At 48.5% G+C, this 26,474-nt stretch overlaps 1 protein-coding gene across 5 annotated transcripts in view; it reads right to left on the reverse strand.

The window, feature by feature from the left end:
• Window positions 1-4,464: 4,464 nt before the first annotated feature.
• The window catches only part of PBX1 (PBX homeobox 1), a 253,703-nt gene continuing 231,693 nt past the window's right edge, over window positions 4,465-26,474 (reverse strand). For 3 of the 5 annotated variants that reach the window (XM_050963285.1, XM_050963284.1, XM_050963288.1), the window contains 3 exons: window positions 25,014-25,126; window positions 23,596-23,685; window positions 4,465-6,063 (listed from right to left, as the gene is read on the reverse strand). In XM_050963285.1, the coding sequence (XP_050819242.1) occupies window positions 5,971-6,063; window positions 23,596-23,685; window positions 25,014-25,126 (296 nt within the window). In that variant the 3' untranslated portion in view covers window positions 4,465-5,970. The remainder of the gene's footprint in view (window positions 6,064-23,595; window positions 23,686-25,013; window positions 25,127-26,474) is intronic. The other 2 variants (XM_050963289.1, XM_050963287.1) reach the window with 1 other exon arrangement.

Below are 26,474 nucleotides of genomic sequence, written 5' to 3' on the forward strand. Positions count from 1 at the left end.
TACAAGAAGAAAAGGGTTTGCAGTGCGAATTATTTTTTTAAAAACCCTGCAATGTCTGATTTATATTTTAATAATTATAACACTACCATGAGTGTGAAAGCTAAAGTATTCTAGGAAGCTTCAAGATAAAAAGCAAAATCAATTAGTGATGTGAAAAGTTGAGGGCTTTTTTTTGGATCTCTTTAAAAGAAAAAAAAAGTTAAAATTAATGGTTTTATAAACCTCTCTCCTTGAACTGGGACCTTTAACTGTATCGTTTTCAGGAGGTAACCGGTATTTTAATTTCCTTTATCATGCTAACTACATCTGCCTTCCAAATACAGCCCTCTGGTTCGACAAACACTTATACATGTGCTTAACTTTCTGCATGGGAGGTGGCCCAGTGAAAACAGTCGCCTCCTGATGCATGTAAATTTAAGCACATGTGTAAGTGGTCACAGGATCGGAGGCCACAGGCCCAGATCTTACTCATCTCCAAACTTCCTGTCCAGTTCATGCACTGGTGAAAGTGTGGTCTACCTTAGCGCCTGATCCAAAGCCCACTTGAGGTATGCGGAATTCTTTTCCTAAGACAGTCATACTGGTCCAGACCCATGATCTGTATAATCCAGTATCCAGTCTCCAACAGTGGCAAGCAAGGGATGCTTCCGAGGAAGGTGCAAGAAACTCCACGACAAGCAGATGTGGGGCGACCTCCCTCCCTCCCTCCGGCCCATGAAGGGCTCATCCTGAGCCCTAATAGATTGGTTTAATCCTTGAAACGTGAGTTTTTTCCTCTCCCTTTCATTACTCTTTATTAGTATTGTAACTCTAGGTATCCTTGTTATCCATATAAATCTTCAGCTTCTTTTTGAATCTTGCTATATTCTTGGCCTCGGTGACATCGTGTGGCAATGAGTTCCACAGTCTAATTACATGCTGTGTGAAAAAGTATTTCCATTGACGTCAGTAGGCTTTGGATGAGGTCCTAACTGAGTTTAGATCAGGCAACGAGGAAACAGGGAAGCTTCTCAATACACAAGAGAGAAAAAAAACTCCACACCAGTTCTAACAAGGTGATCAGAACAGGAGGATCCATTTATTCAAAATATTGATGTAATCTATGGTAACGGCCAAAGTTCTGGAGTGATATTTTTGTAAACATCGTGTTTTGGGCCAGTGCTTTTAGACCTGATCTGAAGTTCACTGGAGCCTTTCATTGGCTTTAATGAGGTTTGATCAAGCCCTAGGAGAAGCAGCAAGATTTTGCTGGGATCAATCATGAAAAGGAAGGCAAAACCCTATCATTTGACAGAGCTCAGAATTATAGACAGAAACTGCCAGCTGTGCTGTGAAAGGCTGGGTCTGCTACAATTTGAAAGGGTTGAGCCTAGAGACTAAGTCTTCCATTTCACAGGGGCCCTGATTCAGGAAAGCATTTGAGTATGAAGTCCATCCCTATTCAGCAAAGCAGTTCAGCCTGGGATTTTCAACAGCACCTAAGACAGAGATGCAATGGGATCTGGGTGCTGAACAACCTTAAATTCCTTTGAAACATCCTTACGTTTAGCAAGTGCTTAACTTTCACCATGTGCTCAGTTGACCGTAACTGCACTTAAGCACATGCTGAAAAGCTTTGCTAAGTAGGTGTGGTTTGGGGTCCATAGCTAAATCTTGCCCCTGCAAGTGCTCATCCGTTTGCTGAAGCACTCAGCACCTAGCAGGATGAGTGTCTTGGCCCACACCATGGCACTTAGGCCCAGCTCTACAAAGGTATTTAGGCTCATAACTTCCGCTGAACTTGAGCGAGCCCAAGATCGGCAATGTTTGAATTTTCAGGGAGAGGGAACAGGGTGAAGTCCTTTCACAGCGGATCCAATTCCACAAGAAAAATCAAACCAAAAAAAATGGATTTTTGCCAATTAAGCTTTTCACATCACCTTGAATATACATCAAAAGTGGAGGAAGGGAAGTTTACAAGGCCATAGTCCTGGACAATTTAAAAATAATAATAATCATCATCATCATAATTGCCCCCAAAAGGAAAAAAACAGGAACACAAAACAAAAAGAAAACGTAATTAACTGGGTCTCAACGTTAATAAACATAAAGTGTTAGAATGTACCTATTATGCTCACTATTCCAACCATTTTTTTTTAAGTTTTACAAAATGAATTACTGTCACTTTTTAAACATTGTGTAAGAGGAGATGAGTGTGCACAACTCTACAGTTTTCTAGCATTCTTGAACTAATTCACAAATGCGAGAAAAATTAAAAACAAAATAAAATTAAAAAAAATGGAAAAAAACCAAACCAAAAGAGAAGATGAATGTAGGTAGTTTGGTGTTATAAACTATACAGGAATGAAGCGCTTTTTGCCACAGAAAGAACTGGAGTGGAAATTCTTCCCCGTTCACTTTTGCGTGCTATGAGGGTCATTTTTAATTTTTTTTTTTTTATTATAAACACTATTAAATTCAGACTGCTTTTTTGGTTTTTTTCCTTTATCTGAATATACAAGAACATTCATTATCAAATGTTCATTATCATCAATGCTACAAAGAACAAGACACAAATCGCAAGAAACAATGGAAAATGTTAATAAAGCTGAAAGAATCGTCAAGATTTTTTTTTTAATTTTTATTTTTTTAATTTTTTTTTAAATTTTCTGCAGGTTTTTTTGTTTTTGTTTTGTTTTTATTCCATTTTGTTTTTTTTGTTTTTTTGGTATCGAAGTTAGGATTTTCTGGGCAGAAAAAAGAAAAAAAATTCAAAGTTTGTGAGAAAAAGGCAACCGACCAGTCAGCAACAACAAATGTAAAAGGAATGAAAAAGGAAACCGAAAAATGTGATGCATTAAATACCATAAAGGAGTCGATGTCATGCCATGGGGAATGGGAGAATGAGAGGGAGGATAAATGCAGCTTCAGCTAACCACCGAGGACTGGTCCCTGCTGCACTGGAGGTGAATGGCGCAATTCGATTCTCAAGCAGACCAGGGATTGCCAGGGGCAGGCTGCTTTATGTTGGCATGGCTTTAAATCTGTTTCTCAAATGATTCATTTTCAAGAGGTACCATCACAGCTGGCTCTGCAGACGGCCCTTGCACCTTCATTTCCCTGAGGCACCATGCAGCCAGTGGGGTGTGTGTGTGGGGGGGTCCACCTGTCTAGAGCCAGTCACAGGATCTGGACCACAGACTCCACTCCAGCAAAGCACTTAAGCACATGCTGAAATGTAAGCCCATAAGCACTCCCATTTGTCAACTGAAATCACTGACTTCAACAGGACTGGTCACATGCTTCAAGTTAAGCATGCACTTAAGTTCTTGGCTAGACCAAGGCCTTAGGCTGTGATGTAACCAAGACGCCATATTGGGAGAACATCTGGGGGGCGATTTGGTGTTTGTGTGTGTGTATCACCTAGCTACGAGGCAAGAGAGAATACGTGATGACGGGATGCAGTATAAAAGCTTTATAGACACAGATGTGGGATGGGACACCGCCCGATTGGCAGCGTCATGCGCTGTCCCAGTCAGTCCAAGGATAGCATGTTGCCCCATCATGTGTCCTATACATGCCCTGTAGGGATGGCCTAGACAATTTTTCAACGCTTAGGACCAAATGGGGCAATTTACTCCCACTGGTGAGTAGTAACAACCATGAAAAACAATGAACTACAGTGCAGGGACTACTTGTGGAAGAACTGCTTACCATTGTGGGTAAAGTGTGTGTGGGGCGGAGCTCACATGTTGGACCTTGATTGGGACTATTTTTTGTATCCCTCCACCTCCAACCATGGGTGTCTCAGCACCACAGCTGACTGGAAAATTGTAGGGAGACAGTGAGAGAATTTGTTGGTTATTTTTTGTCCACGTTTCTAAAAAGCTTTGAATCCAACTGTACAAGACTCAGGGGCAGAAGGAAGAGCTAAGTATCTACATTTTAGAAACCTACACAATCCAGCCAAATTAGTTCATCTACTTAAAAAATAGGCACAAATGTCAAAACCAATACCTTGGAGCCTCCCAGGGTTATTAGTAAGTGTTGTACATCCTGTTGGTAAGTAAGTTGGGACTTTCCCATTTCAACAGAATCATGCTCCCAATTCTAGCTTTTGCAGGGGCTCAGTATTTCAAGACCATAAACTCTTGTGGGACTGTTTATTGCCCATGTCTGGCCTCAAATCAATCTACATTTTTTTCAGTGGAGGGATGGCTATTTTTCTGGCAGAGCTTTGATTTCAAATGGTGGCTACTTGAAGCAGCTCAATAATTGCACTACACTAATACCAGAATTGGTAGGAAAAAAAGCCAGTGGAGGTCAGTGGCCAGAGTGCAGGTGATATGCTCAGAGGTGCATGGATAGATACGAATAATCACATGGCCAATCAGGAGCCCCTCTTCCCTACAGCTGACCAAGCGCTGCAGGAGAACCAACACTGGACGCAAACCCTCCTGCTACAAAATGCTGAAAGATCCTGGGTGCCGATTGGCTGGGTGGAATGTTACATGATTTATTTTAGTACTTATCAGGTCACATCTTAGATTCACAAAAAGGTGCAGGACTGAAACCGGCACTTAATTTGAAAGAAATCCCCAAACTAGAAAATTATTTAGTTTATGGGGCATTTCCCCCCCGACAAAAACAGACCCGGTTTATTAAAAGCTACTGAAAGTATCCAGTCCATTCAACTTATGTATTGGCTGTGTGCATCCATCTCTCCCCTCACCCTTCAGTCTTCACTGCTCATCTGTTGGCTATAAGGAACATTTATGCCTGCTAATTCACAGGATGCTATCTGAACACCTTTTAAGGGCTAACTTGTACCAATGGGTACATGAGCCTGTTTCTCACTGTAACTGCAGAAGGGGCACCCCAGGCCCATCCAACCCCCCAGCAGGTAGGCATGCACACCCCCTCAGAACACAACATGGGCCAGGCCCGGCTTGCTTTTCAGTGCAACGCTCTCGGTGCCAACAAGAAAAGACACTACAGAGATAAGTGTCGTGCAAATCGGCCCCATCCTCATCAATCGCTCATCGGTGTTTCTGCAGCGCTTTGATTGGGTAAAACTATCTGAGTGCTAAGTGTTAGCATTACAGATGCCCACAGTTTCTCACTCACTGCTCTCTGCTGTGTCCTTCCTAGAAGTACCATGATGCAAAGAATATTGGATATTTTTGGTTCTTTGCACATTGGCAAATGCCATGTGTGTTTGCTGCAGAGCTGAATGGCTGGTGTTTGGGGTCTGAGGCAAAGCATGGTGGCAGAGGGAAGGGTTAGTGTTTGCTGTTTACACCTGTTTGCAAGCACAGTGTCCTGGTACCTTTTGAAAGCAAGGAGAGCCTCAGCAGAGGAGTTTTGCTCCCTTTTCCTACACGCCTGGCAGCACTGGGAATGCATTTATCCGCCCTGTCACTGGAAATGCCCCAGGGGTGACTCACTGAGGTTTTGGGATTGCTTCAGAACAGGAAAGCGTCCTGTTAGCTCTGTCCCCAGAACCAGAAGAGTGGTGAAGCAGCAGCAGAAGAGAGCGGATGTGAAGTATTCCTGCTAAGAGGTAGTGTGAGCGCAAGAGAAGCTGAAGGAAGTGGGTTGCCTGTTAGCAAAGGAGTGAGGTAAATTTTGCTCCTCAAAACACCAGCATGGAAATGGACAGATGCTTTTGTTGTTGTTGTTGTTGTTTTTCCCCCTCTTTAAATTCTTCTAACTGTTGAAAATATCCTTCAGGGAGAAGGTTGGGGAGGGAGTGGTGGCGAGGGGAGAGATGGCTTCTGCCCAGAAAAAAAAGGGAAAAGAGTATAAAGAAGTGTCCAGATTGGCTGAAAAAAGCATCCCGACGAAGAGAAGAGAAGGCGACTCTTGCTGTGTTTAGCCGATTGGTTCCACCTCCAGTCTGACTGCTTCAGTGTCAGGAGAGCACCCTCCCCTCCCACCCCAGGCCCCGAGTGGGGCTGGGGTCAGCCAGGGATGCGATTTGCTGGGAGATCAGTTGGAGGTATCAGAGTGGACGCTGCCAGGGCCTTCTGTAGGGGAGGTCACTGATGAGGGGGTAGTAGCATCTTGCCAACCTCCATTAGCCTGAGGGAAACAAAGAGCTCAGTCAGTTGCTTTATATCAACAGGACGGCCAAACCCAACATTCCCTTCTCCTCTGCCCCTGGCTGGCTCCTACCATGCTCCAGCCACTTCACACATTTTGTTGTTGCCAAGCTGCTCCATATTACTGGAGACAGAGGGCCCGGCTCATCTTCAGGCACCTCAGTACCTTTAAAAATCTGGCCCTGAGCCCCTTGGTACCTCAGTCCTGCCCCAGGGGACAACCTGCCCTGAACGCCACCTCACAGGCAGACTCCATCCCCACCATTGGCTTTGCTGACCGGAGGCTGCTTCCACTTGCCCGTATTTGCTCAGTGCAGCCCCTCCAAGCACAGCCACAGACTTGCCCCCCCGCCCTGTGCAGCACCTGAGGAGAGCAGACTTTGAACGACTGCATGCCACAACCGCGTGCTGCACGGGGCCAGGGGATGGTGATACCTCCAAATTAGGGCTGGTCAATATTTGTCTGTCAAAGCCAGAAAACTGAGGTTTCGACTAAACCACTATTTTCACGGAAAGCACTTCCCTCGACATTTGTGGTCAAAACCCCGAAAACATTCCGTCCAAATACAACCATTGTTAAATTTTGGGTGAAAAGTTGAAACTTTCCAACCCAAACATTTTGGGTGCCTATGCTGGCAAAACTTGGACATCTGGCCCGGTGCAGCTCAAAGCAGGGCGAGACACTGTATATCTGCCCTGTTTATACTAATATGATTATTTGTATTAGTTTAGTGTCTAGAAACTCCAGTCTTGGAGCCCTTTGTGCTAGGCGTTGTGTACACACACACCTGCACACATACCACAAACAAAGGAGCAGCGCCCAGTGCTGATGTGGGTTGGACACCTGCAGGTATAGACACTTTTTGAGACTGGCTGGCCATCCAAGCAAATAGCCTTCAACTAGGAGGCGGGCTTTGTCTCTCCTCTGTACCTGAAAGACACCAGCTCATCCCATTGGATGCAGAATCTGATGGGATGGGGTTTGGTGGAGGTGGAGTGCCCTGAGCCATTACTCCACCTCCCCCTTATCTGGCTCAGCTCGTTTCATCACTACCTGCCCGACGGATTATATTTTCTTTTGTGTGGGTTGCAAAGTTGCCACATACTGTGTGATTTTTCCTATGCAGGAGACATTTTTCAGCCGTCAAGTGCCACGGTAAAACTGTCCCTTCATGCGTGTGTCCCTGGGTGTGAAATGAAGCCATGCCCTGAGTATAAGCTGACATGGCTTGGAGTGACTCATCGAGCTGGCAGATTCAAGCTGAACTCTAAGGAGGGCTCCAGAAAGCTGGGAGTCACAGAGCAGTGTGTTTCAGGGAAGCATGAGATGCTTGCAAGTCTGGGGAGGCAGCAGCTCTCTCTAGGGACTGTTGAGCTGGCCCTTTTCACCTGCGTGAAATTTGCTTTCAAGTTTTTATCATGGTTGCAACATCATCTAGATGCCATGTTAGGATACAGGGGTAAGAGGCCAGATTAAATTCCTGGTTCTGTTAATAAATAGCCTGCTGGCTCGATGGGTTACGCATGCAAGGTGATACCTGGAATAGACAGAGGCACCCTCTGAACATGTAAAGAAAAAAACCCCAAGCATTCTGAGGTCATTTTGGGGCAGGCACGTCTGCACAGATGTGCGCTTTCCATTGGGGAGTGAGGGGAGGTGCCGGGCACCAGCAAGCAGGATCAGAAGAGTCTTGAAATTGCATGCAAATTACATTTTAAGATTGGGTTAGACAAAAACCTGTCAGGGATGGTCTAGATAATACTTAGTCCTACGGTGGACTAGACTAGAAGACCTCTCGGGATCTCTTCCAGGCCTTATGATTCTATGCTGGCTCTCCAGTCATACTGAAAGACTGTCCCGCATGGAGGGGCTACATGGCATAGCGGGTCAAGAATGAAATATGGATCCCTTCAGTGGTACCGCCTTGATCACCAGTTAAATACCACTGAGGTGAGCAGTCACTAAAAGCTGTCACTCTCTGATGGATCTTTGACATCTTTGAGGTTTATACGCCCACCATCCAGTTTCTAATGGTCAAGTGTCTATGTCAGAAAACCCAGCACCACCACCGAGGGTCTAATGTGCTTCTCCCCAACACCTCACAGAACCAGGTATCCCCACAACAGAAAACATGTCACGCTTCCCAAGGCAAGGGTCTCATGGGCCCACAAAGAAACTCTCCTTGCGCTGTGGACAGCGAGTCACAACCCCAACTCTCACACCATCTCTCCCTGGGCAGCCTTGGGCTCACCTGGCCAGTTGTGAAAGGGGGATAATGAACCCTGTCTGCCTCGCAGGAATATTGGGGGGGGGGATCAGCTAATGCTTTGAAAAATGAAAAGCACCATACTGCTAAGAGTTACGGACTAGCACTGACCAGCCCCCAGCTAACCGTTTCAGCTGAGAAACCAGAGACTCAAGAAAGGACATGGAAACAGGGCTCCCCTCTCGCCCACCAGAGTGGCCCTTCCAGTTGAGGCATGCTGGCATGGCCACGTGGAGAAAACCTGCCCAAGCTTGTCCTCTTCTGGGGTTAACCAGAGGACTCGGCCTGTCTGGCCCCTACTGCCAATACCGAATAGCCTAAACTGCTATAATGGAGACCTGCTCCTGGGCTGATGCTCCGCCATGCTAGGACAGAGACAGAGAGAGCTAGGATGGCAGAAGGGGGAAGCAGCACCTCCGGAGGAGCTGTGTGCACATCGTGTACGGTAACTACCACGCTCCCTGTGGGGTAACGACGGAAGTCCTCTCTGGCTGGATGTGAGGCTGAGTCTTGCTAATGGGCAGCAGGTATGAAAGCAGGGAGGAGATGGGGCCCTGACAGAGGGGCTGAGAACCCCTTGGGGAGGAAGAGTATTATAGATATGAAATTGCTCAGGTCTCTTGTGCCATTCAAAGGCCGGTGGGGTTGTGATCTCTACGGTGAGCACACTCAGGAGTAAGCGCCCCCAATCCAGGCTGGCCTAGGGGGCCTCAGGAAATCCCTTTCCATACAGGAACCAACCCCTGAAAAGGGCCCTCATGGTTGAACTGGTCCCAGGATCCCAGCCAAACTCTGGCTGGGCTGCAGGACGTGAGCTGTGTCTGATGCTGCAGAATTTGGGATGCTGGCCGACCTTCCTTATTGCCACATCAACACCCAGGGTAATCCCACACCTGGCTTTCCTGCGGGTTATTAAGTAGAATAAAAACCACTAACAAGCCACCTCTGAGCACTCATTTGTCTTAAAGTGCAATTACGTCTGGGAAAGGACCCTGTGCAATGACCTCCTGGGTTTCAGGATTTATTCCCTCTCAGTGACTCCACAACAAATTCACCGTGTTGGCGAGCAGGAAAACCCCATTGTTCTGTGGACTGGCACCACAAGCGCCACGGTCTCTCTTCCTTCCTTCAGCAGCCCCAGGGATGTCACTGTCACAGGTTGGCCCACAATCCTGCTGGCTGTCTGCAAAGCAGAGTGGGGCTCTGCCAACTGTATCCCAGGCTGTGGAGTGTGTGTGTCTTAGGGAGATGATGGATAAAGATGTGCTTTTCTAGCCACAGTCACATCATTAGAGTGGGGAAGAGGGACCTGCTCTCTCCAGCACACTACTGGAGACTATGGCAGGAGGAGAAGGGGAACAGAATGTTACCAGCCATTCCTTGGCTGCCACCTCTCTCCGCTAGCTGCCTGACCCCTTTGGAGAGAAGCAGATGTGCACACAGCCTCCTTACCTCGCTCTGACGTTGATTCGATGCAACTTTAATTAATCCTTCCAAATTCCTGCCAGCGCCCAAGTCGGTGGCAGCCGCTGTCCTGTTTACGATATGCCTGAGCCATCTCTCTCTCGCCTCTCCTCCTCTGCACCTGCTTCCGTACTGCTCCACTGATGCAGAGAATACATCACTATCTGTGACAGCCCGAGCTAGCCTGGTCCTATATGAAAGTCTCATTTGCAGCCCAGAAATACGATAGGGTGCCCCAAAGCGGCTGATGTCAGCACCAAGCGTGTGTGTCTGCAAACAGGCCATATGCCATTACCACAGCTACCGTGGGCAAAGGTGGGTGGGGTGTGCCTGGATTCCCTGCCTACATCCCTCCAGCAACGGCATGGCTGGGGAGAAATGATCCCAACAGGAGGAAATGCCCCACAGCCACCAAACGCAGGCGATGCATCAGCAGTGTAGGCTACAGAAAGGAGGGACAAACCCAGCCAGATAAACAGCTGCAACCAAGCTACTCTGTATCAATTGCTACAACAAGCTGTCCATGAAAGAACAGTTTTGTGCAGAAGCTGAATATACAGACACACACACACACTCTCTGCATACAAAGCCTGTGCGCTCAGATACACTCAGATGGCATACATGTTCGTACATATACTAGAGCCAGATGAAAATTTTCAGCCAAAACTCCCCTGCCCCAAATATGCAGATTCGGAAACATTTTGTGAATTTGTGTTGAATTTGCTGAATTGTTTCAGACGCACCAAAATTCTCAACAAAAACAAAATTTTGATTTTGATTTTCTAAATGAAACAGCTTGATTTTTGGACTTGAAACAACATTTTGTTTCAAATTTTACTTCAGTTTCATTTACAAAAAGGTTAAACTCAGGAAAGAAACAAAATATTTACATGCCACTCCAAACAAAACTTTTTCCAAGTTTTTTGGTTCACTGAAAAAATTTCATTTCGGGTCAACCCAAAAGAAATTGTTTTAATTTTATTTTTCAGTTTGAACAAAAAAAAATCCCTATTCACACTGCTCTAATAGATACTTCCACACGCATACACAGCCTATGGCAGACATTCACTTTGTGTACACATATGCATGCATGCACAACATAGAGGCCTGTATACAAACACTTGCAGTCACACTACACACATATGTACATTGACACACACACTCAGCTTAAGGCAGCTGCTTATATTCACCCTGTGTACACATTCATATATAGACTCACCCATGGTCACATTGTATACGAATACCACACATACACGCCTACACACACCCACACGCCTCCTCTGCTTGCGGACACCCATCCTCACGCTGTGCACACACAACACGTACACCTATCAACACAAATGTCCAAGGTCAGACAGTAAGCAGGCACCCGCAGTCACTTTTGTCCATACACCACACACAGGGACAGACACACATTGCTGATGGCTTCACGGAAGACACAGCATACGCCCTTACACATCTCTGACCATTGCAAGAGGCAGCAATTATCACAGATTATCAGCCCAACAATGACAGGCTGTGTAAAGAGAGACACTGAGCCAACTTTGCTGCCCGGAGACTGGCATACTCAAGTACACTTAGGACATGAATAGCAATTTACGTGCCATCACTGAGGCAAAACCACAATGGCTCTTTTGGCAGCCTCTTATTTTGAAGCCTGTTATTTGTTGGCGTTACAAGCTATAATCACAACAGCAACTTTCAAAACCCTTATCTTCCGTGACGCACCAAATCTATTTCAGAGCCGTAATTGCTATGTCACCAGAGAGTTTGCTGCTTAATGCACTCAAATGCCATTTAGTGTTTACAGGGTCATTATGGCTATCAGAAATGGGGAGCGGAGGGGGGGGGTGTTCAGAACAGACCCGCCATTCCTATTGTGCTTAACTATTCTAAAGAGCTTTTTTTAATTCCATCCACTGATGAAATGAGAGAGAGAGAAAAAATCGTTCAGACAACAAATGCGGCGCTTGGCTATTTGGCTGGTTGGGAAGCCCCCACTTTACTCGTGACTGGTAATGGCCTTTATTTCTTAGGATGAAGAAAGGGCTCTTGCCCCTGGGGAGCCTCATAGAGAAGCCCAAGAAAATGTTGATTCATTTTAGGTGCTGTGGCCTTTGGCTATAGCCCGTTTGGTGAGTTATCACCCAGTTGGCTAGCTGTGCCCCCGACCCTGATTGGGAAATGCCGCACCATGATGCGGCTGGTGCCTAGCGACATCAGTGGAAAGATGCCCAATGACTTCCATGGAAACCAGATCAAGGCACATGGGATCCAGCGTGCTACAGGTGATGTTTCTCCAGAACTCTGAGCCACTAGCACAGGCAAGTTCGGCTCCAAGGAAGCCGATTATAACAGTGCCCATTTCAGTCTCACCTTGCATTTGAAAGGATCTCAAAATGCCTTAGACTAGATCGATGGGGTTCTCCAAAGGGCCCCACACTGGCCGTACTCTGCTCTCATTGACAGCTGCAGTACTTCTGACTGCTTCTGGGAATCCCATGGTGCGCACGCGCACACACACACACACACACACACACACACACACACCATGGACTTAAGGTTGCTCACTGGGTTTTCTCCCAACAATGCAAACTCTAAAAAGCGAGGAAATCACAAGTTCAGACAACAGTTACAGCCAAAGGAATATCAGTCTCCAAGCATTAGTCTAGGTGACCAGGCTATGTCCCTACCCCATCCTCTACAGCGCACACAGCCCCATAATCTGTGTCCAGACTCACCCCCTTCCTGGGGGTTGGCTACAGTGGCAATGTCAATCTCAGCCTAAGCTTCCTCCCTGAGTGTTCCCCTCCAGACCTCATCTATCCTTGCTCTTGCCTCCTTTATTATTATTACTGCTCACATGCAAAGACACAATCCTCTCCCTGGCGAGCTTACGGTCTAAGGAAGGGGTGGCCAACCTGATCTTGAGAAGGAGCCAGAATTTACCAATGTACATTGCCAAAGAGCCACAGTAATACGTCAGCAGCCCCCATCACCCCCTCCCCACCACCTCCTGCTTGCCGGCAGCCCGACCAATCAGCACCCCCCCCTGCCTCCTGCCCACCATGATCAGCTGTTTTGCAGTGTACAGGAGGCTCTGGGATGGAGCAAGGAGGAGCAAGGGTGTAGCAGGCTCAGGGGAGGGGGCGGGAAGGGGTGGGGCTTTGGGGTAAGGGGTGGAGTGGGGGCAGGGCCTGGGGTTGAGCAGTAGAAAGTTGACACCTGTAGCTCCAGCCCCGGAGTCAGCACCAGCCAAGGAGCTGCATATTAATTTCTGAAGAGCCACATGCGGCTCCGGAGCCACAGGTTAGCCACCTCTGGTCTAAGGAGATGGGGGGCATACAACATGTGTAAAGAGGAAGCAACACACACACACACTCACACTCTCTGCTGGTTTCCCCTTATATTCCTGCTGGAGTTGACAAGCCACACTCACCTTGATGAACCACGCAGCCAGCCGTTCAGCAGCCTTACACCAGGGACCACAGTAATGTTACGCCCTTGTTTTCACCATTCAAGATCCATCTCCCGAAGTCTCATGCTGCTGCCAGGAGACCTGGGCCCTTTGTTATATGCCGAGTTTCTGTGTCCTGAGTGAGGTCCATGATCACCCTTGGGGCCTCAGGGGGCATGAATGTACCCCCTTCTCTCCCCAATACAACTGGTAAGTGCAGTGTGCAACAGTGTGCACCCCGAGTGGACCCTCTTGCCCCCTTGTCCATAAGGGATTACAGCACAGGGTACATCTGGGAGTTGCCATGGGAGCAGATTACCCGAATGACTCCTGCTTTCTGCAATGGCTCAGTTGTGAGGAAGTTCCCCATACTAGCACGTGGGCGCATCTCACAGGCACTAGGCAAAGTGCTGCCCCAATATGGCCTCCTATCTGCATGAGCCCTCTACAGCCCTGATTACCCCAGACCTCATGGCCTCAGATAGCTCATATCTCCTCCACAAGCTCTAACCTCCTACATGACACACACACTGAGGGAGAGACAAGTGGCTCCCCCTTGTATTTTTGGCGAATGCCTTTTTTTGGCTCTCCCCTTGCAGTGCCCAAGGCCCTCTGTCAGCCTGACTGCCCCTCCACTTCAGGATGCAGCTGTGGCAGTGATGATCTCAGCAATGGAATCACCTCCAGATATTCTCCTGGCTGCTGCGCCATCTTCACCAGTCTGGAGGGCTGGGCCTAGCGCTCCCATGTGTATGTCCTTGCAGGCACGCTATCAAGCCCTATTATTTGGATCTTGGGTTCGGGCCAATGAACTGCCCACTCCATATGCTTGGCTGCCCTCCAGGCACAGTCTCAGAATCGCTGATGATTATTTTCTTCCAATTGGGCCAAGATAGTAGCTACCTGCCCCTGGCAGAAGCATCTTGTGCAGAGCTCAGTACACAGCACATGTGCCTCTGCCATCAGAGCCAAAGACTCCTCTCCCAATGGGGATAGCAGCCATCTTCTGGTCCTAGTGCTTGTGCCCACAGGGGCTGAGTTCGGATGGTCCCCTGGCAGTACACATGGGTTAATAAGTCTCTGAAGTGGCTGTTTCTGGAGCTGCTGCTGCACCTTCAAGAACCACAACAAGAATGGTTGGTCTCAGCCTGGGCCTCCTGCTGTGCTTGTCACTGCAAGGCTGCAATCTGAGCTCACTCTTATTTCTCTGCCATTTCATTACGTCATCGTCTTCTTCCTTGCCTTGTGCAGAGGGTGTCCAGGCTCCCCACTTCTGGGATCAAATGGGATGGGGAGGAGTCCCTACCCTGACCTTGACAGGGCCAAGAGACCTGGAGTAAGCTTCCAAACTCACTGACTGCGTGGGGCTGAGCCTGACTAGATGGCTCAAAAGAAAAAAAAAACAACCCACTACCATGATTGAGCCCTCTGCTGAAGCTTTCTCAACTGGTCTAGCTGTCTCTTTAAGGCTTTTCTCCAGCACCGCCTCTATCCTGGCTGCCTAGCTGCTTCCCGCACAGTGGAGTTAATGAGCACATGGGCTCAATAAACAGCCTTACAGAGGGTCTAAACTCTGATAACAGGGTGGGTTCACAGACATGGCCGAGCATCTCTCAGAACCACCCAGCATCCAGCCACTCCAGCGCACTGCCACCCTCTCCATCATAGTCACACTCCATTCAGCAAGTCTGTCCCCTGGAGAGCTGAACCTCACGCTATCACGCCAGCCTTAACTTTTAACCTTCCAGCACCACATTTACTCTCCATTACCATAATCAAATTACAATCTCAGCATCCCCATATACCAGCCACCAGACAGAGAAAGAATCCAAAGTTGATTGCAAGTGAATCATTTCCTATCTTATCAAAACCACAAATTTCTAACCAATATCTACCTCATGGCCTTAAAAACCAGTCAAATACATGCTGCTAAATAAAGCCATACACAAATATTATTGAAATGTGCGCGCGCACACACACACACACACACACACACAGAGTGTCTTTATATATATTCATAACCTTATATAAGGAAATAAACTAACAGATCATGGTCAGGCTGTGCATTGCAGTGTGATTTTCAGTTCTTTGACTTGTGTACTGATGATGCATTTAGACAGGGTCTTTAGTGTGTTGCTCCGATTGAGAACTGTGATGGTCTTGGACTAATGCTTGGAGACTGGGTATTGTATAGAATGGGCATATTGCCCTAACTTAGGATTCCTCTGTTTTTCAGTGTTTGTGGTGCTGTGACGAAATACACTTGGGCAACTTTAACTCTAAGTTAAAGTGTTTTTTGTGGGGGAATTTCCTAGTTGTTTTTTTTTAATAAACAATTAATTTATTTAAGCATGAGGGGCCAAACCCAGGGCCAGAGACTAGCTGAGGAGCTGGAGAGGTAAAGTGGTGAAGTACATCTCAAACAATCATATCTCCTCTTCTTAAAACTTTGCACAGCCAGCAATGAGAGTGCAGCTACTTCATCCATCTGCCACGCAAAGCTTTTCATGGGAAACAGGAGGAACCTGGCCTATAACCTTTAGACATCTAGCTGGAGAAACTTTAGCATCAGCCGAAGACGTTGCTATGGGAAGCATAAAGATTTTTAACAGAGTAGATACAATTGTTTCCCTGAGCCGCGCAGTTGCCTGAGCTCCACTCCTGACACATCCCCTGCTCTAAATCCTAGGAGGCATCTTGTTCCCCCACATCTGCTGTCTCTAGTCCACAGCCCCACATGGTTTTCTTCATGAAGACTTTGTGTGCTAAAGACATAAGGGTGGGGTTTTCCAACATGCTGAGCATTGGCCTAACTCTGCCTCCATTGAAGTCAGTGGTGAAACGTCCCTTGATTTCGTGGGGAGCAAAATCAGGCCAAGCCCAAACACCTTTGAAAATCCCACCTGAAAAGTGCTGGGTTCATAGTTTACCAGTAGAAAACGGGAGTGCCAGGGGACGGTAGTGGTCAGCGAGCACTGGACTGGGAAGGCATGGTGACAGAGCGGCATGCACCAAGGGACCTTCTGAGGTCATCAAAGGGGCCGCAATAGTAGCTCCCTTCCGGCGCAGTTTAGGATGCAGAAAGGAGGCATCTACACTGCAAAAAAACCAGCTCGTGACTGAGAGTCTCAAAGCCCAGGTCAGCTGACTTGGCCTTGTGCTCCGAGGCTAAAAATAGCAATATAGCCATTCCTGCTCAGGCTGGGCTCCGAGACCCACCCGCTCACCAGGATTCAGAGTCTGACAGGGCCGCCTGGGGGGTGGAAAGGGGGCAAGTGGGACAATTTGCCCCGGGCCCCACAAGCCCTGGCTTGGCGGCAATCCGGGCCTTTGGCCGGCATGTTGGCAGCAGGGGGCCCTTGAATGCTGCTGAAGATGTGGAGCGACTGAAGGCCCCCCCACCAAAATGCCCCGCGAGCCCTGGCCTAGTGGTGGTCCAGGTCTTCAGCGGCAGGGGGTGGGGCCTTCAGTCACTCCGGGTCTTCGGCAGCATTTCGGCAGCGGGGGGCCCTTCAGTGCTGCCAAAGACGCGGAGCGACTGAAGGGCCCCCTGCCGCCAAAATCCCGGACCGCCGCGGGGTGAGTACAAGCGCCGCAGCTCCCTCACTTTGCCCCAGGCCCCCTGAATCCTTTGGGCGGCCCCGGAGCCTGAGCCAGAATGTCTACACTACTCTTTGTAGCCCTGTAGCACAAGCCCGAGTCAGTTGACCTGGGATCTGAGACTCGTTGCTGCTGCCGAGTTTTATTTTAATTTTTTGTGGTAAAGACATTCTCAGAGACCACAGGAGAGCAGCTCTTCTCCCGCCAACTTCCTAATGTCCAGGACTGCAGCTCAGGGAAGGAGTCTTTGCCCACAACTCAGCTACCAAAGCACTTATTTGTGGAACTAGCCGAGCCATACAGTGAAGGATGCTTTCCTCACAATGGATGCATCCTTTGACGAAGGCTGCTGTCTTTGTCAGCTTCCCAGAACTGCCTCCTCCTGCAAAACTAAGAATCTGCTATAGAACCTTCATAAAACCACACATATCCAATTCTGTCCTGCATGAAATTTCCTATCATGCACAATGAATTCCACTGCAGAACATTTAGGTCCTGCCAAAAAGAAGTTCCTTTCTTGCAGGAAAAGTGGCATTTTGAAATGGGAGTTTCATAGGAGGCCGTGGGAGTTATGCAACCAACTCTCACTGGAATTCACTGCCATTTGGGCTCCAAAATCCTTCATGTTCCTTTGAAAATCCCAGCCTTGAGGCCTCAAGAGTGCATGTATGGATGTTTGTATCCATGCACATTCAGGTTATATAGACAGATACCTGCCACTGAAATGCATCTCTCTCTGGGGTGGAAGGTAACAGCTGTTCAAGGGAGCACAGAAATACTATGCAGCAGTTATGGAAGGGCAAGGAAGAATAGTGTCTCAAACCGAACTTGTACCTGGGAGCTTGGGGAGACGGAGTATAGGTATTCAAGCTGGCGTTTGGCCAGAACACAACATTTAACTGGCCTATACTCAGGATCTCCCAGGTCAGAGTTCTGTAGTCGCTAGCCCACATGGGGAGAGCACTCTGGAAAGCAGGTCAGAGATCTACCCAGCTCCCCAGTGTGTGTGTGTGTGTGTGTGTGTAGGGGAGGGGGGAGTGCCCACATTGCACCCTCCCTGTGCCTGCTGCAGTCTGCTCCGTGTGTCACAGCAGGCTAGCTCCACAGGGTGACTGGCACCCTCGGGGCACGTGGAAGAAGCATTTGTGAGTGCAGGGACTGGTGCCTTTGCAAGGTGCGGGAAGGGCTCATTGCATCCACCCTCCTGCACTCACAGGCTGAGGACAAGGCAACCCACCCCTTCGTGGCCACCAGCAGCGAAATAGTGAACATCTTGCGAGCGTCACAGCACCCCCTGGCTCAGTACTAAAAGGGGAGCTCGCCATCTACTGGGTGACCAGGATTCCTGGCTCCCCATGAAGAGGGCACTGTGCACTGCCATTGCTCACAGGCAGCGAGTCGCTCCCTGGAATGGTTTAACAGAGAAAAGCTATGCCGGGGCTTTATGGACTGGAGTGTTGGTCTCTCTCCCCTCTGACTGCTCCTTGGGAATGCCATGGCACCAACCCAAGAATGCTCTGTGTTAGAAGTGCCAATGACAATGTAGGATCCAGGCCTGTATTTTTGCCTGAGATAGTATTTTGGGTTTTGCTTGCCTGTTTGAATTTTTGACACACTTATATTCTTAGTAATATTTGTAAACAAAGGATAAAGACACTGTGTATATTGATTCTGCCTAACCAGATGGGTGTGTCAGTATAACGGGAACAGATAAGAGCAGTTAACGTGTTACTTGGCATGGTGGGCGTATAATATATGAGCACACTTGAAGATTGCCTCAACTCCTATCTCAAGGCAAGGTCAAGCAACCAGTCAGGAGGGGCAAATGCAGATTGGCGGAAAAAGGTATAAAACACTAAAAGGCCAAAGAAATGCCTGCCCCTGATCATAGCACAACCTCCCTCCTTACCCCTCCCATGGGGTACAAAAGAGGTGGGACAAAGACCCCAGACCCACAACCCCCAAAAAGGAACCTGACCATAAGGGGTGGGACTGTGGGCATGGATTTCAGATATAATTACGCCTACTCAGGAAGGGTGGATGGGATACTGGGAAACAGGGCTCTGCAGCATCAGAGTTATGGTATAAAATGTTTGCTGGAAACTAACCCCCAAAAACATTGTATTGCCGGCACTTCGCACTTCTGCTTTCTGTCTGATGATAAGAACCAGGGGAGAAGGTGAAGGGAAAACTCTCTAACACTCTGCACTTGCCAGGCTGAGATCTCTGCAGAGTGATGAACTCACCCGAGGCAGTCCCCTCCTCTGACAAACGAGCCGTGGGAAGTGTGGCCAGAAACGGCCTCAAATGGCTGAGGGCCTCGCTCTGTGCTGCCTAGTTGGCAGGTAGGGCCCTCAACTGGGACGCGGGAAGCCCAAGTTCAAGTGATTCAGAGCAGAGATTTGAGCCTGGGTCTCGCACATGCCAGAGGGAGGGACTGAACCTGGTGGCTAAGCTGGGGTCACACTCACTCCACCTGTGAAACCTTCCTGAGGGCGCGTCCGTCAAACCCGATACGTTCCTGCGCAACATTTCGGTTCTGACAAAAGGGTATTTTCCGACGGAAAAAGTTTTGTGGCACATTTTTTGACCAGCGTCCCCATTTCAGACCCGCATAGCCCGGCTTTCGCGTTCATCAGTGGGAGAAGTGACTGCTCATCACCCTGTGAAACGCTGGCCATAGCCATACCAGTCACAAAGCCAAGAACAGCACCCAAGAGTTCGGCTCCCCAGTCCGGAGTCCTTGTCACAAACCCAGCAGCTCCACCCTGACATGCTGGGTCCCAGATCTAGGCGTGAGAAGGTCATTCATGCTTCATGGGCCATTCAGTCGCTGGCCCCTCTGCTGCGAATGCCAACCAGGGGAACAGTCGTGCGATTTGTGTGTGTGTTATGGACACGTGGCCACAGCCTGACAAACAACTCACCGCTGGCACTAGTTAACCCTCTTGCTAGCATATAAACACCCCTCCCTCTCAGCCCTAGGTGTGGCCCCCCAGCACAGGGGAAGCGAGGGGGTACTGGGGAGGAAGGCTGCCTGGATGCATGGTTTTCTTACCTACCTGCTTTTTGACCCAAATTGGTCCTGGAACAGAGGTGCTCCTGCACTCATAACCCCCCATCTCTGTGAACAACTCCAAAAGTCCAGCTCCTAGCATCCTAGGATCCTGGGCACTTCTAGGTCCCAACCTTGCGACTCAGGCCTATCTCTATGTTACCCTAATATTTACATTTTTGTCCTCACCCCTCCTAGGCTGTGTCTTACCAGGGTTCAGACCGTGCACCACTTCCTGATCAATCCCGTTCACTTTACGAGTCAAAAGGTGACTCAATTCCAACAGCTGGGGAAGCTAACTCCACCTGGGATACACAAATCCAGATGTTTGCTCTCTGCCTCAGACATCAAACACAGGCAATAGATTTTTCGGTTGGGTCAGAGCTGATAAGGCTGTTGACAATGCACTGGGCAAAAGGGAATCCAGCTATTTTAGCTCTGCAGAGCTAAAAGAAGCAACCATTTGGGATTTGTCAGTAACGCGGCAGCTCTGACTAGAAGACACACTGGGCGCTGATCTATGGCATACACAGAGGCCCTTTTGGCTCTGTCTTGTCTACAACCATATTTCAAGACTGAGCATCCACCAGGAGACATGATGCCAAGACAGTGACGGCAGAGGCTGAAAGACCACGGTGGGGAAACTTCCTTAGTTGCATTCGTCATCAAACTATGCAGTGACAGAGCTGGGCAACACACTTCCGATTATTCAGCCCCAACACCCAAGATCTCTGCAAGATCAACATAGTCTTGATCCCCTGCCGCAAATGGTATCTTCAGTGGCATGAATCCCACCTGAGTTTTAACACTCCATCTCAGAGCACTTCCAGTGATGGTTTAAGCTGTGACCGGCAACGCATGGTCTCCTGTGTTGCTGGTAACTTTCCCCTAGACACTCCTACCCACAGAGTGGCAGACTGTGTGCCCTATTCACTCAGCTGCTCTCACTGCTGCAGCTGGAAATTCTGTGCTGATGCAAAATGTAACTGGGTCCAGTCGAGCTCTGCTGGAGTGTAGCTACAAGCCCCAGCCTGGTGGCTTGCTCTGCCTGCAGTCAGAGCTGGACATGGTGTTCTTCTCCAATTCCTCTCTTAAAATTGCTGTGGAGCAGTAAACACCCATCAGAGACCTCCTCAGAGGTGGCCGTGTTTCAGTGGTGGGGGGAAGGGCTTCCTGCAGAGATGGTTTGTCGAGCACTTTGGGATCCTCTGGGATGAAAGGAGATATAGAAATTCTGTGATAATGAATGCAACGTATAGCAGTGTACAGTCAGGGATGGAAGAGACACAAAGTATTCAGGTGGGGTGGGGGAACCTCAGACAGAAAGACAAGCAGAAAGATGCTTTCTCAACCTGCTGCTTGTTTGCAAATAATCTGTTCCCCACTGCCTATCTGAGCAATGTCTCAGTGCATCCAACTGATGAGCAAGGAACACACCCGAGAAACACTGCCAGGAAAAGCCACCTTTTATGCATTTTTTTTTAACCATTAGCCAACTTACCATCCGCACATAACACCCCTCCATTCCCCAACCCCTTTGGGCCAAATCCTCCTCCTCTCCCCCCCCAAAACCAGCCATCAAATCCCCTACACCCCTGAACTGAAAGTGGAGACATATCGCACAGACCCCGTCTGTGTCACCACAGATTCTGTCTTTCTAACATGCTGTCAAGGTCATTTGGGGCCCCCCTGCCAGTTCTGCTGCTGGCCTGTAGTACCTGGCTGAATAGAGTGGGGGTGCTTTACCAGGCCCTGGGGCTTGTATTTGGCTCTTGAGACTGCTCTCCCTTTGTTACCCTCCACCCCACCTTAATAGCAACTCCTCCAATATTTTGACTTAACCCAGAATGCTGCTATTTTCAAATACTTCCCTGGCTTTAACAAGCTCAGCCTCTCCTCAGGGGTACTTTAATTTATACAAAAGTATCATATCTTATCACGATCAGCCTCTGATTCAGTTACTCTTCAGTATTAAAAAGCCAGAAAGGGAATAAATTCAGCGAACATAGAAATTAATGTGCAACGATGGGATCTTTCATTTGGCATTTTCGAGCACAGTTTTTGCAATGGGCTTATGTAATCAGACATAATTATCTGCACATGTTCAGTTGCATTACTTCACAAAGCCGCCTGGCTCTGCCTCGTGACGTCAGGTCTCTGTGCTAAGCCTTAATGTCCCTTTTTCTCAGCACAGCTGAATTAAAAGGAAGGTAAAAGCAATGAGCCAAGCCTTCCGCCACGTCTCTCTCCATGCATGGTGGCGTCCTCTCTCTACATCCCTGCTTTGGTGGATTTTATTTATTTATTTCGGCCATCCCAATGACATGCAGGTCTTGATTTGCTGCCTAGCGCTGGGAAATCTCTAATTTCAGCCAGTGTTTGGCTCTATAAAGGAAACAAGTGGGATCAAACCAAGGGGCTTCCCTTCGTGTGAGCTGGTCGCAGACTGAGAGATCGGAGATGGCTGGATGCCACGTCCCACCTGAGCGCCCCAACGTTTGGGTTTGAAAGCCCTTCTATGTGCAGTTTCACAAAATGGAGAGAAAGTGAGTGAGCCCAAGGAGGCTGTTTTAATGCTTCCACTCATATCACATCTTGTTCCCAGCACCTTTGTTTCAAAATGACGTGAACTCATGGTGAATGCCTGGCAGGGCCAAGGGTGTCCTGCCCATTCCCCGAATGAAGGTGGCTAGTTTGGAACAGATCCCCTTGGGTGGACTGTGTATGGATCCGGAAGGCTATCTGGAGAGAGAGGAAAGGGTCTAAACCCTTCACCTCTCCTCTGCCCCCACCGCCAATGGATTGCTTTGCTCTCCCTCCCTCTTTTCCCAAGTCAGATACACCAAAAACAAAAACCACATTGCAAACACGTTTCCCTCTTCCGAGCATCCCCCGCCTGATTTCATGACCTCTAAAAGGTCCAGAAAAAAACAAAACAACCACTCCTCGAGAACAGACTCCTTTTCCAGGCTGCCCTCTTGTCCCCGCTTGCTGTCACTGCCACTGAGATGGCGGACGATTGATCTGAGAAATGAAGTTGGATTGCTGTCCCGAATCTACACTCGGTTCTCCTTGTGTCTGTCTGATCGATTTCACTCTGTACGACACAGCTTGTCGCTATGAATTTTCATGCTACTCGGGAGCCGCCAGCGCACTCAAGAACAAGTAGAAGATGTTTTTTACCCTCCCCCCCTTTTTTATAATCATCATCATCATCATTGTTTTTTGGCTTTAGACACCGACTAGGGGAAGGGTTATTTTTGGACCATGGCTCTGTCCATGATGGGCTCTGGCCATTGGCCTCCTTGTGGAGATTTCAAGGTCTGGCTTGTGGTGACATTCTCTACCACTGTTCTACTAGGTGTCACCTGGTTAGCAGCTCCTCTCAGCTGAACGCATGTGGCCGCAGGTGCCTTGCAAACGCTGATCGTGTCTGACAGGCCTAGACGCCAGCTGCCTGCATGAAGCCTGCCCAATCGCCACTTTTTGTGGGCAGAACTCTGCCGTTGGCGTGACCGATACAGAAGCAATAAACTAGGTGACCGTAAAGCTAAGACAAGTGCTACTAAGTGGCATTCTGAGCCCTATGGCTTTGAAATAATTGGGAGTGAGAGACCAAAAATGAAACACAAAAAAAAAGAAAAAGAAAAACAAGCCTATTTTTCTTACACTGATGCCCTGCGGACTATACATCTGACTTGCTGCGAGCCCGTCATTGTATCCTCCTGTCTGGCTGATAACATGGCGAAGGGTATCCACCTAAACAGACCAACAACAACAAAAAAGAGAAAATTAGAGACAGAGAGAGATTATTAGGCAAAGCCACTCTGGTTTGTATTTCAGCATGTTATCAAAAACCCAAACATCACGATCATTTGCAGGGCGGCTTTTGGGACGGAAGATGGAGGACGTCCTCCTCCCGTCCCCTCCCCCCCCAGCCACCCGCCCTCCCCTCACCCAGCATTGTCACTCTTGGTTGTCAGTTCTGAGCATTGCAACAAAGACAGTGGGGAGGAAAGAAAACTCAAGGGGGGGTGGTCAGTTCCTTGCTGCAGCTAACTCAGTGATTATGCACAGGAAGGCAACTCTAGCTCCCCCTCCCTCTTTCTGCCCCTCCATGCTTTAACCCACTGGCATGCCCATGTCAACCGAAGAGACGCAAAGTCTAGGTGAGCGTCATTCATGTGACTCCTTTGCTTGTTTCCAGAGGGCACAGAATGTGTGCAAACTTACCATGGCAATAGATCACCATCCCTCCCCCACCTTGCCTTGCTGCTCCCCTCCCCCAATTACTGTCCCAAGCCACAAGCTGGCTGATGCCCGTCAATGACACCTTGCTCTTCATCCAGGGTGACAACAGGGATGGTTTAGAAACTCTCTTTGCCAGCGTGGAAATGTTTGAGTGGGCGTCACCTCCCGCCAGCTGCAAAGCCCTGACTGCCTACTGGGCCCATGGAGTTGTATGGGGTGGATGGGAAGCGAGAAGTCTATAGAAAACATTATGTGCATCTAAGATAATTAGCGGGCATGACCGCTGTTGTCCAAAGCTGTTGACACTCCTGAAATGATGCCCAAAGCCCTTCCCTGTCTCATCAGACTTGAGAGGGGCTGCATGGCTGCCTAAGCCTGCGCTGTTGGTTTGTTAATTAAAACAGGGCGTATTTGTACATTTCAGCATTGCTCTCCTTTCAGCAGAAACCGAGCTTCAGCATCAAACGAACGAGTGGAAGCCTTGCAAATGAGATGTCAGTACGAACATCTGGTCCCATCCCTTGAAAGATAAAGCAAGCGAGCTAGACCTTGGCTAATTTCATTTGAGCACATGCCTGTTCTTTTAAACCTCTCCTAACACAAACTAACAAGCCAGAGCCAAATGCATTCACAAAGTGTGGGCAAGATTCCCCAAGACAATGGTTTTTTTTTTTGGTTTGGTGGGGGTCGGGAGGTTTTTCCTGTTGGTTTGTCTGATTGGTTTGTTTGCACCATTTCAGATTTCTCTTTTGGGACCGGACTGGGAAATGCCAATACAATCAAGGGCTCTTCCAACACTAACGCATTCACTGGCAGCACATCGGATGGGTCCCTACCTGTGACTGCACGTTGGCTCCAACCTGGGCCCCTTGGTAAGAATCCCCATTGAGTGACTGCACGCTCATGAACAAATCTCCAGAGTTTGACATGTTAAAAGAACTGGAAGAACCTGGAAAGGAAAGAGTGAGGCACCTGAATCATAGAAAGGAAAAGGATCCACCCCGCAACTCTCAGCCAAGAGGAAGGAACGACATGCAAAGCAACCCCAAAATGAAAACAAAACACACAGTAGGTTAGTAGTATGAAGAATAGAGCAAGCAAAAAAAAAAAAAAAAAAAAAAAAAAAAAAGGTGCAAACTTGAGGTTATACAAAGCCACACATCATTACATCTCAACATAAGGCTTGTCCTTTAACAGCTTCCCAACTTGGGGGGTAGGAGGTGGATATTTTCAAAACCCAGCCTAGGGGACTGGGATGCCCAATTCCCATTCATCTGAGCACATCCAAATCCTTTAGGCAGTTTTGTGCAGCTTAGCGCATAAAAGGCAGATACGCGCCCCTGGGACAGAACTCCCACAGATGTTCATAGAAGGTCTGCTGGTGAGCCGAGTGTGGAATGTGCTTTCCAGGAGGTTAGGTTATAAAAGAAGGTATGCTGCTCCCTCCACAATAAATCCATTACTGGACAACTTCATCAGGTGGGGCTAGCAGCCATCTATGAGCTAAGGTTCACGAGGACGGGAAGGCATCACATAGCCTTCTCTTAATATCCTTTGGCATCCCACACTTCCATTCTGGTAGATTATAGTCATTGGTTAGGCAACACAAGCACCCACGATGGACCATCAGAGGATCTCCTACCCCTTTCCATGCCAGCTGCCTAGCAACAGTGAACTCTGCAAGCAAATTACAGATCAGGGATCCCTCCGCATGCACTAGTCGCCACTGCTAATAATAGAGACAATTGGGTGAGCAAGAAAAATGTCTTTGCAGAAACAAGGTTTTCTGCTTCCATCTCTGAGGCACCTGACCATCTCCCCCGCCCACTGACCAGAGGAAACAAAACCACTGTACAACTGGAACGCGTGGAAAAAATGGTTTCCCGGGATTATTTTGAAACTCTCGTGCAGCTCAGCGCATTAAGTGTGAGAAAGCTCAACGTGCAAGGTTGGGTTATAAACATGACGTTCGCCTGGCAAGGGGGAGACTTCAAGGGCCCAGGTCAGCTCCACTGCACTGATCCAACCCCAGGCTGCTCAAATTTCAATCCCCACCCCCTGCAAACCCAGATCAGCAACCATCGTCTTGGAGGAATTGCCCAGCAATGAGTCATGCGTAAGCTCTGAAACAAATCGACAGCCCAGGTCCCTCCTCCTGTCATGGAGAGGGAGTGAATAATCCCACCCAGGGAGGCTCTTCTGATGGAGCCTGCTTCCGAGAAGGTGACAGGAAGTCAATTGGTGAGAATTTGGCCTATGCAGGTGTTAGCTCTTGGAGTGTCTCTTCACAAAGGCCT

Source organism: Gopherus flavomarginatus, chromosome 7 (assembly GCF_025201925.1).
Source record: "Gopherus flavomarginatus isolate rGopFla2 chromosome 7, rGopFla2.mat.asm, whole genome shotgun sequence".
Lineage (NCBI taxonomy): Eukaryota > Metazoa > Chordata > Testudines > Testudinidae > Gopherus > Gopherus flavomarginatus.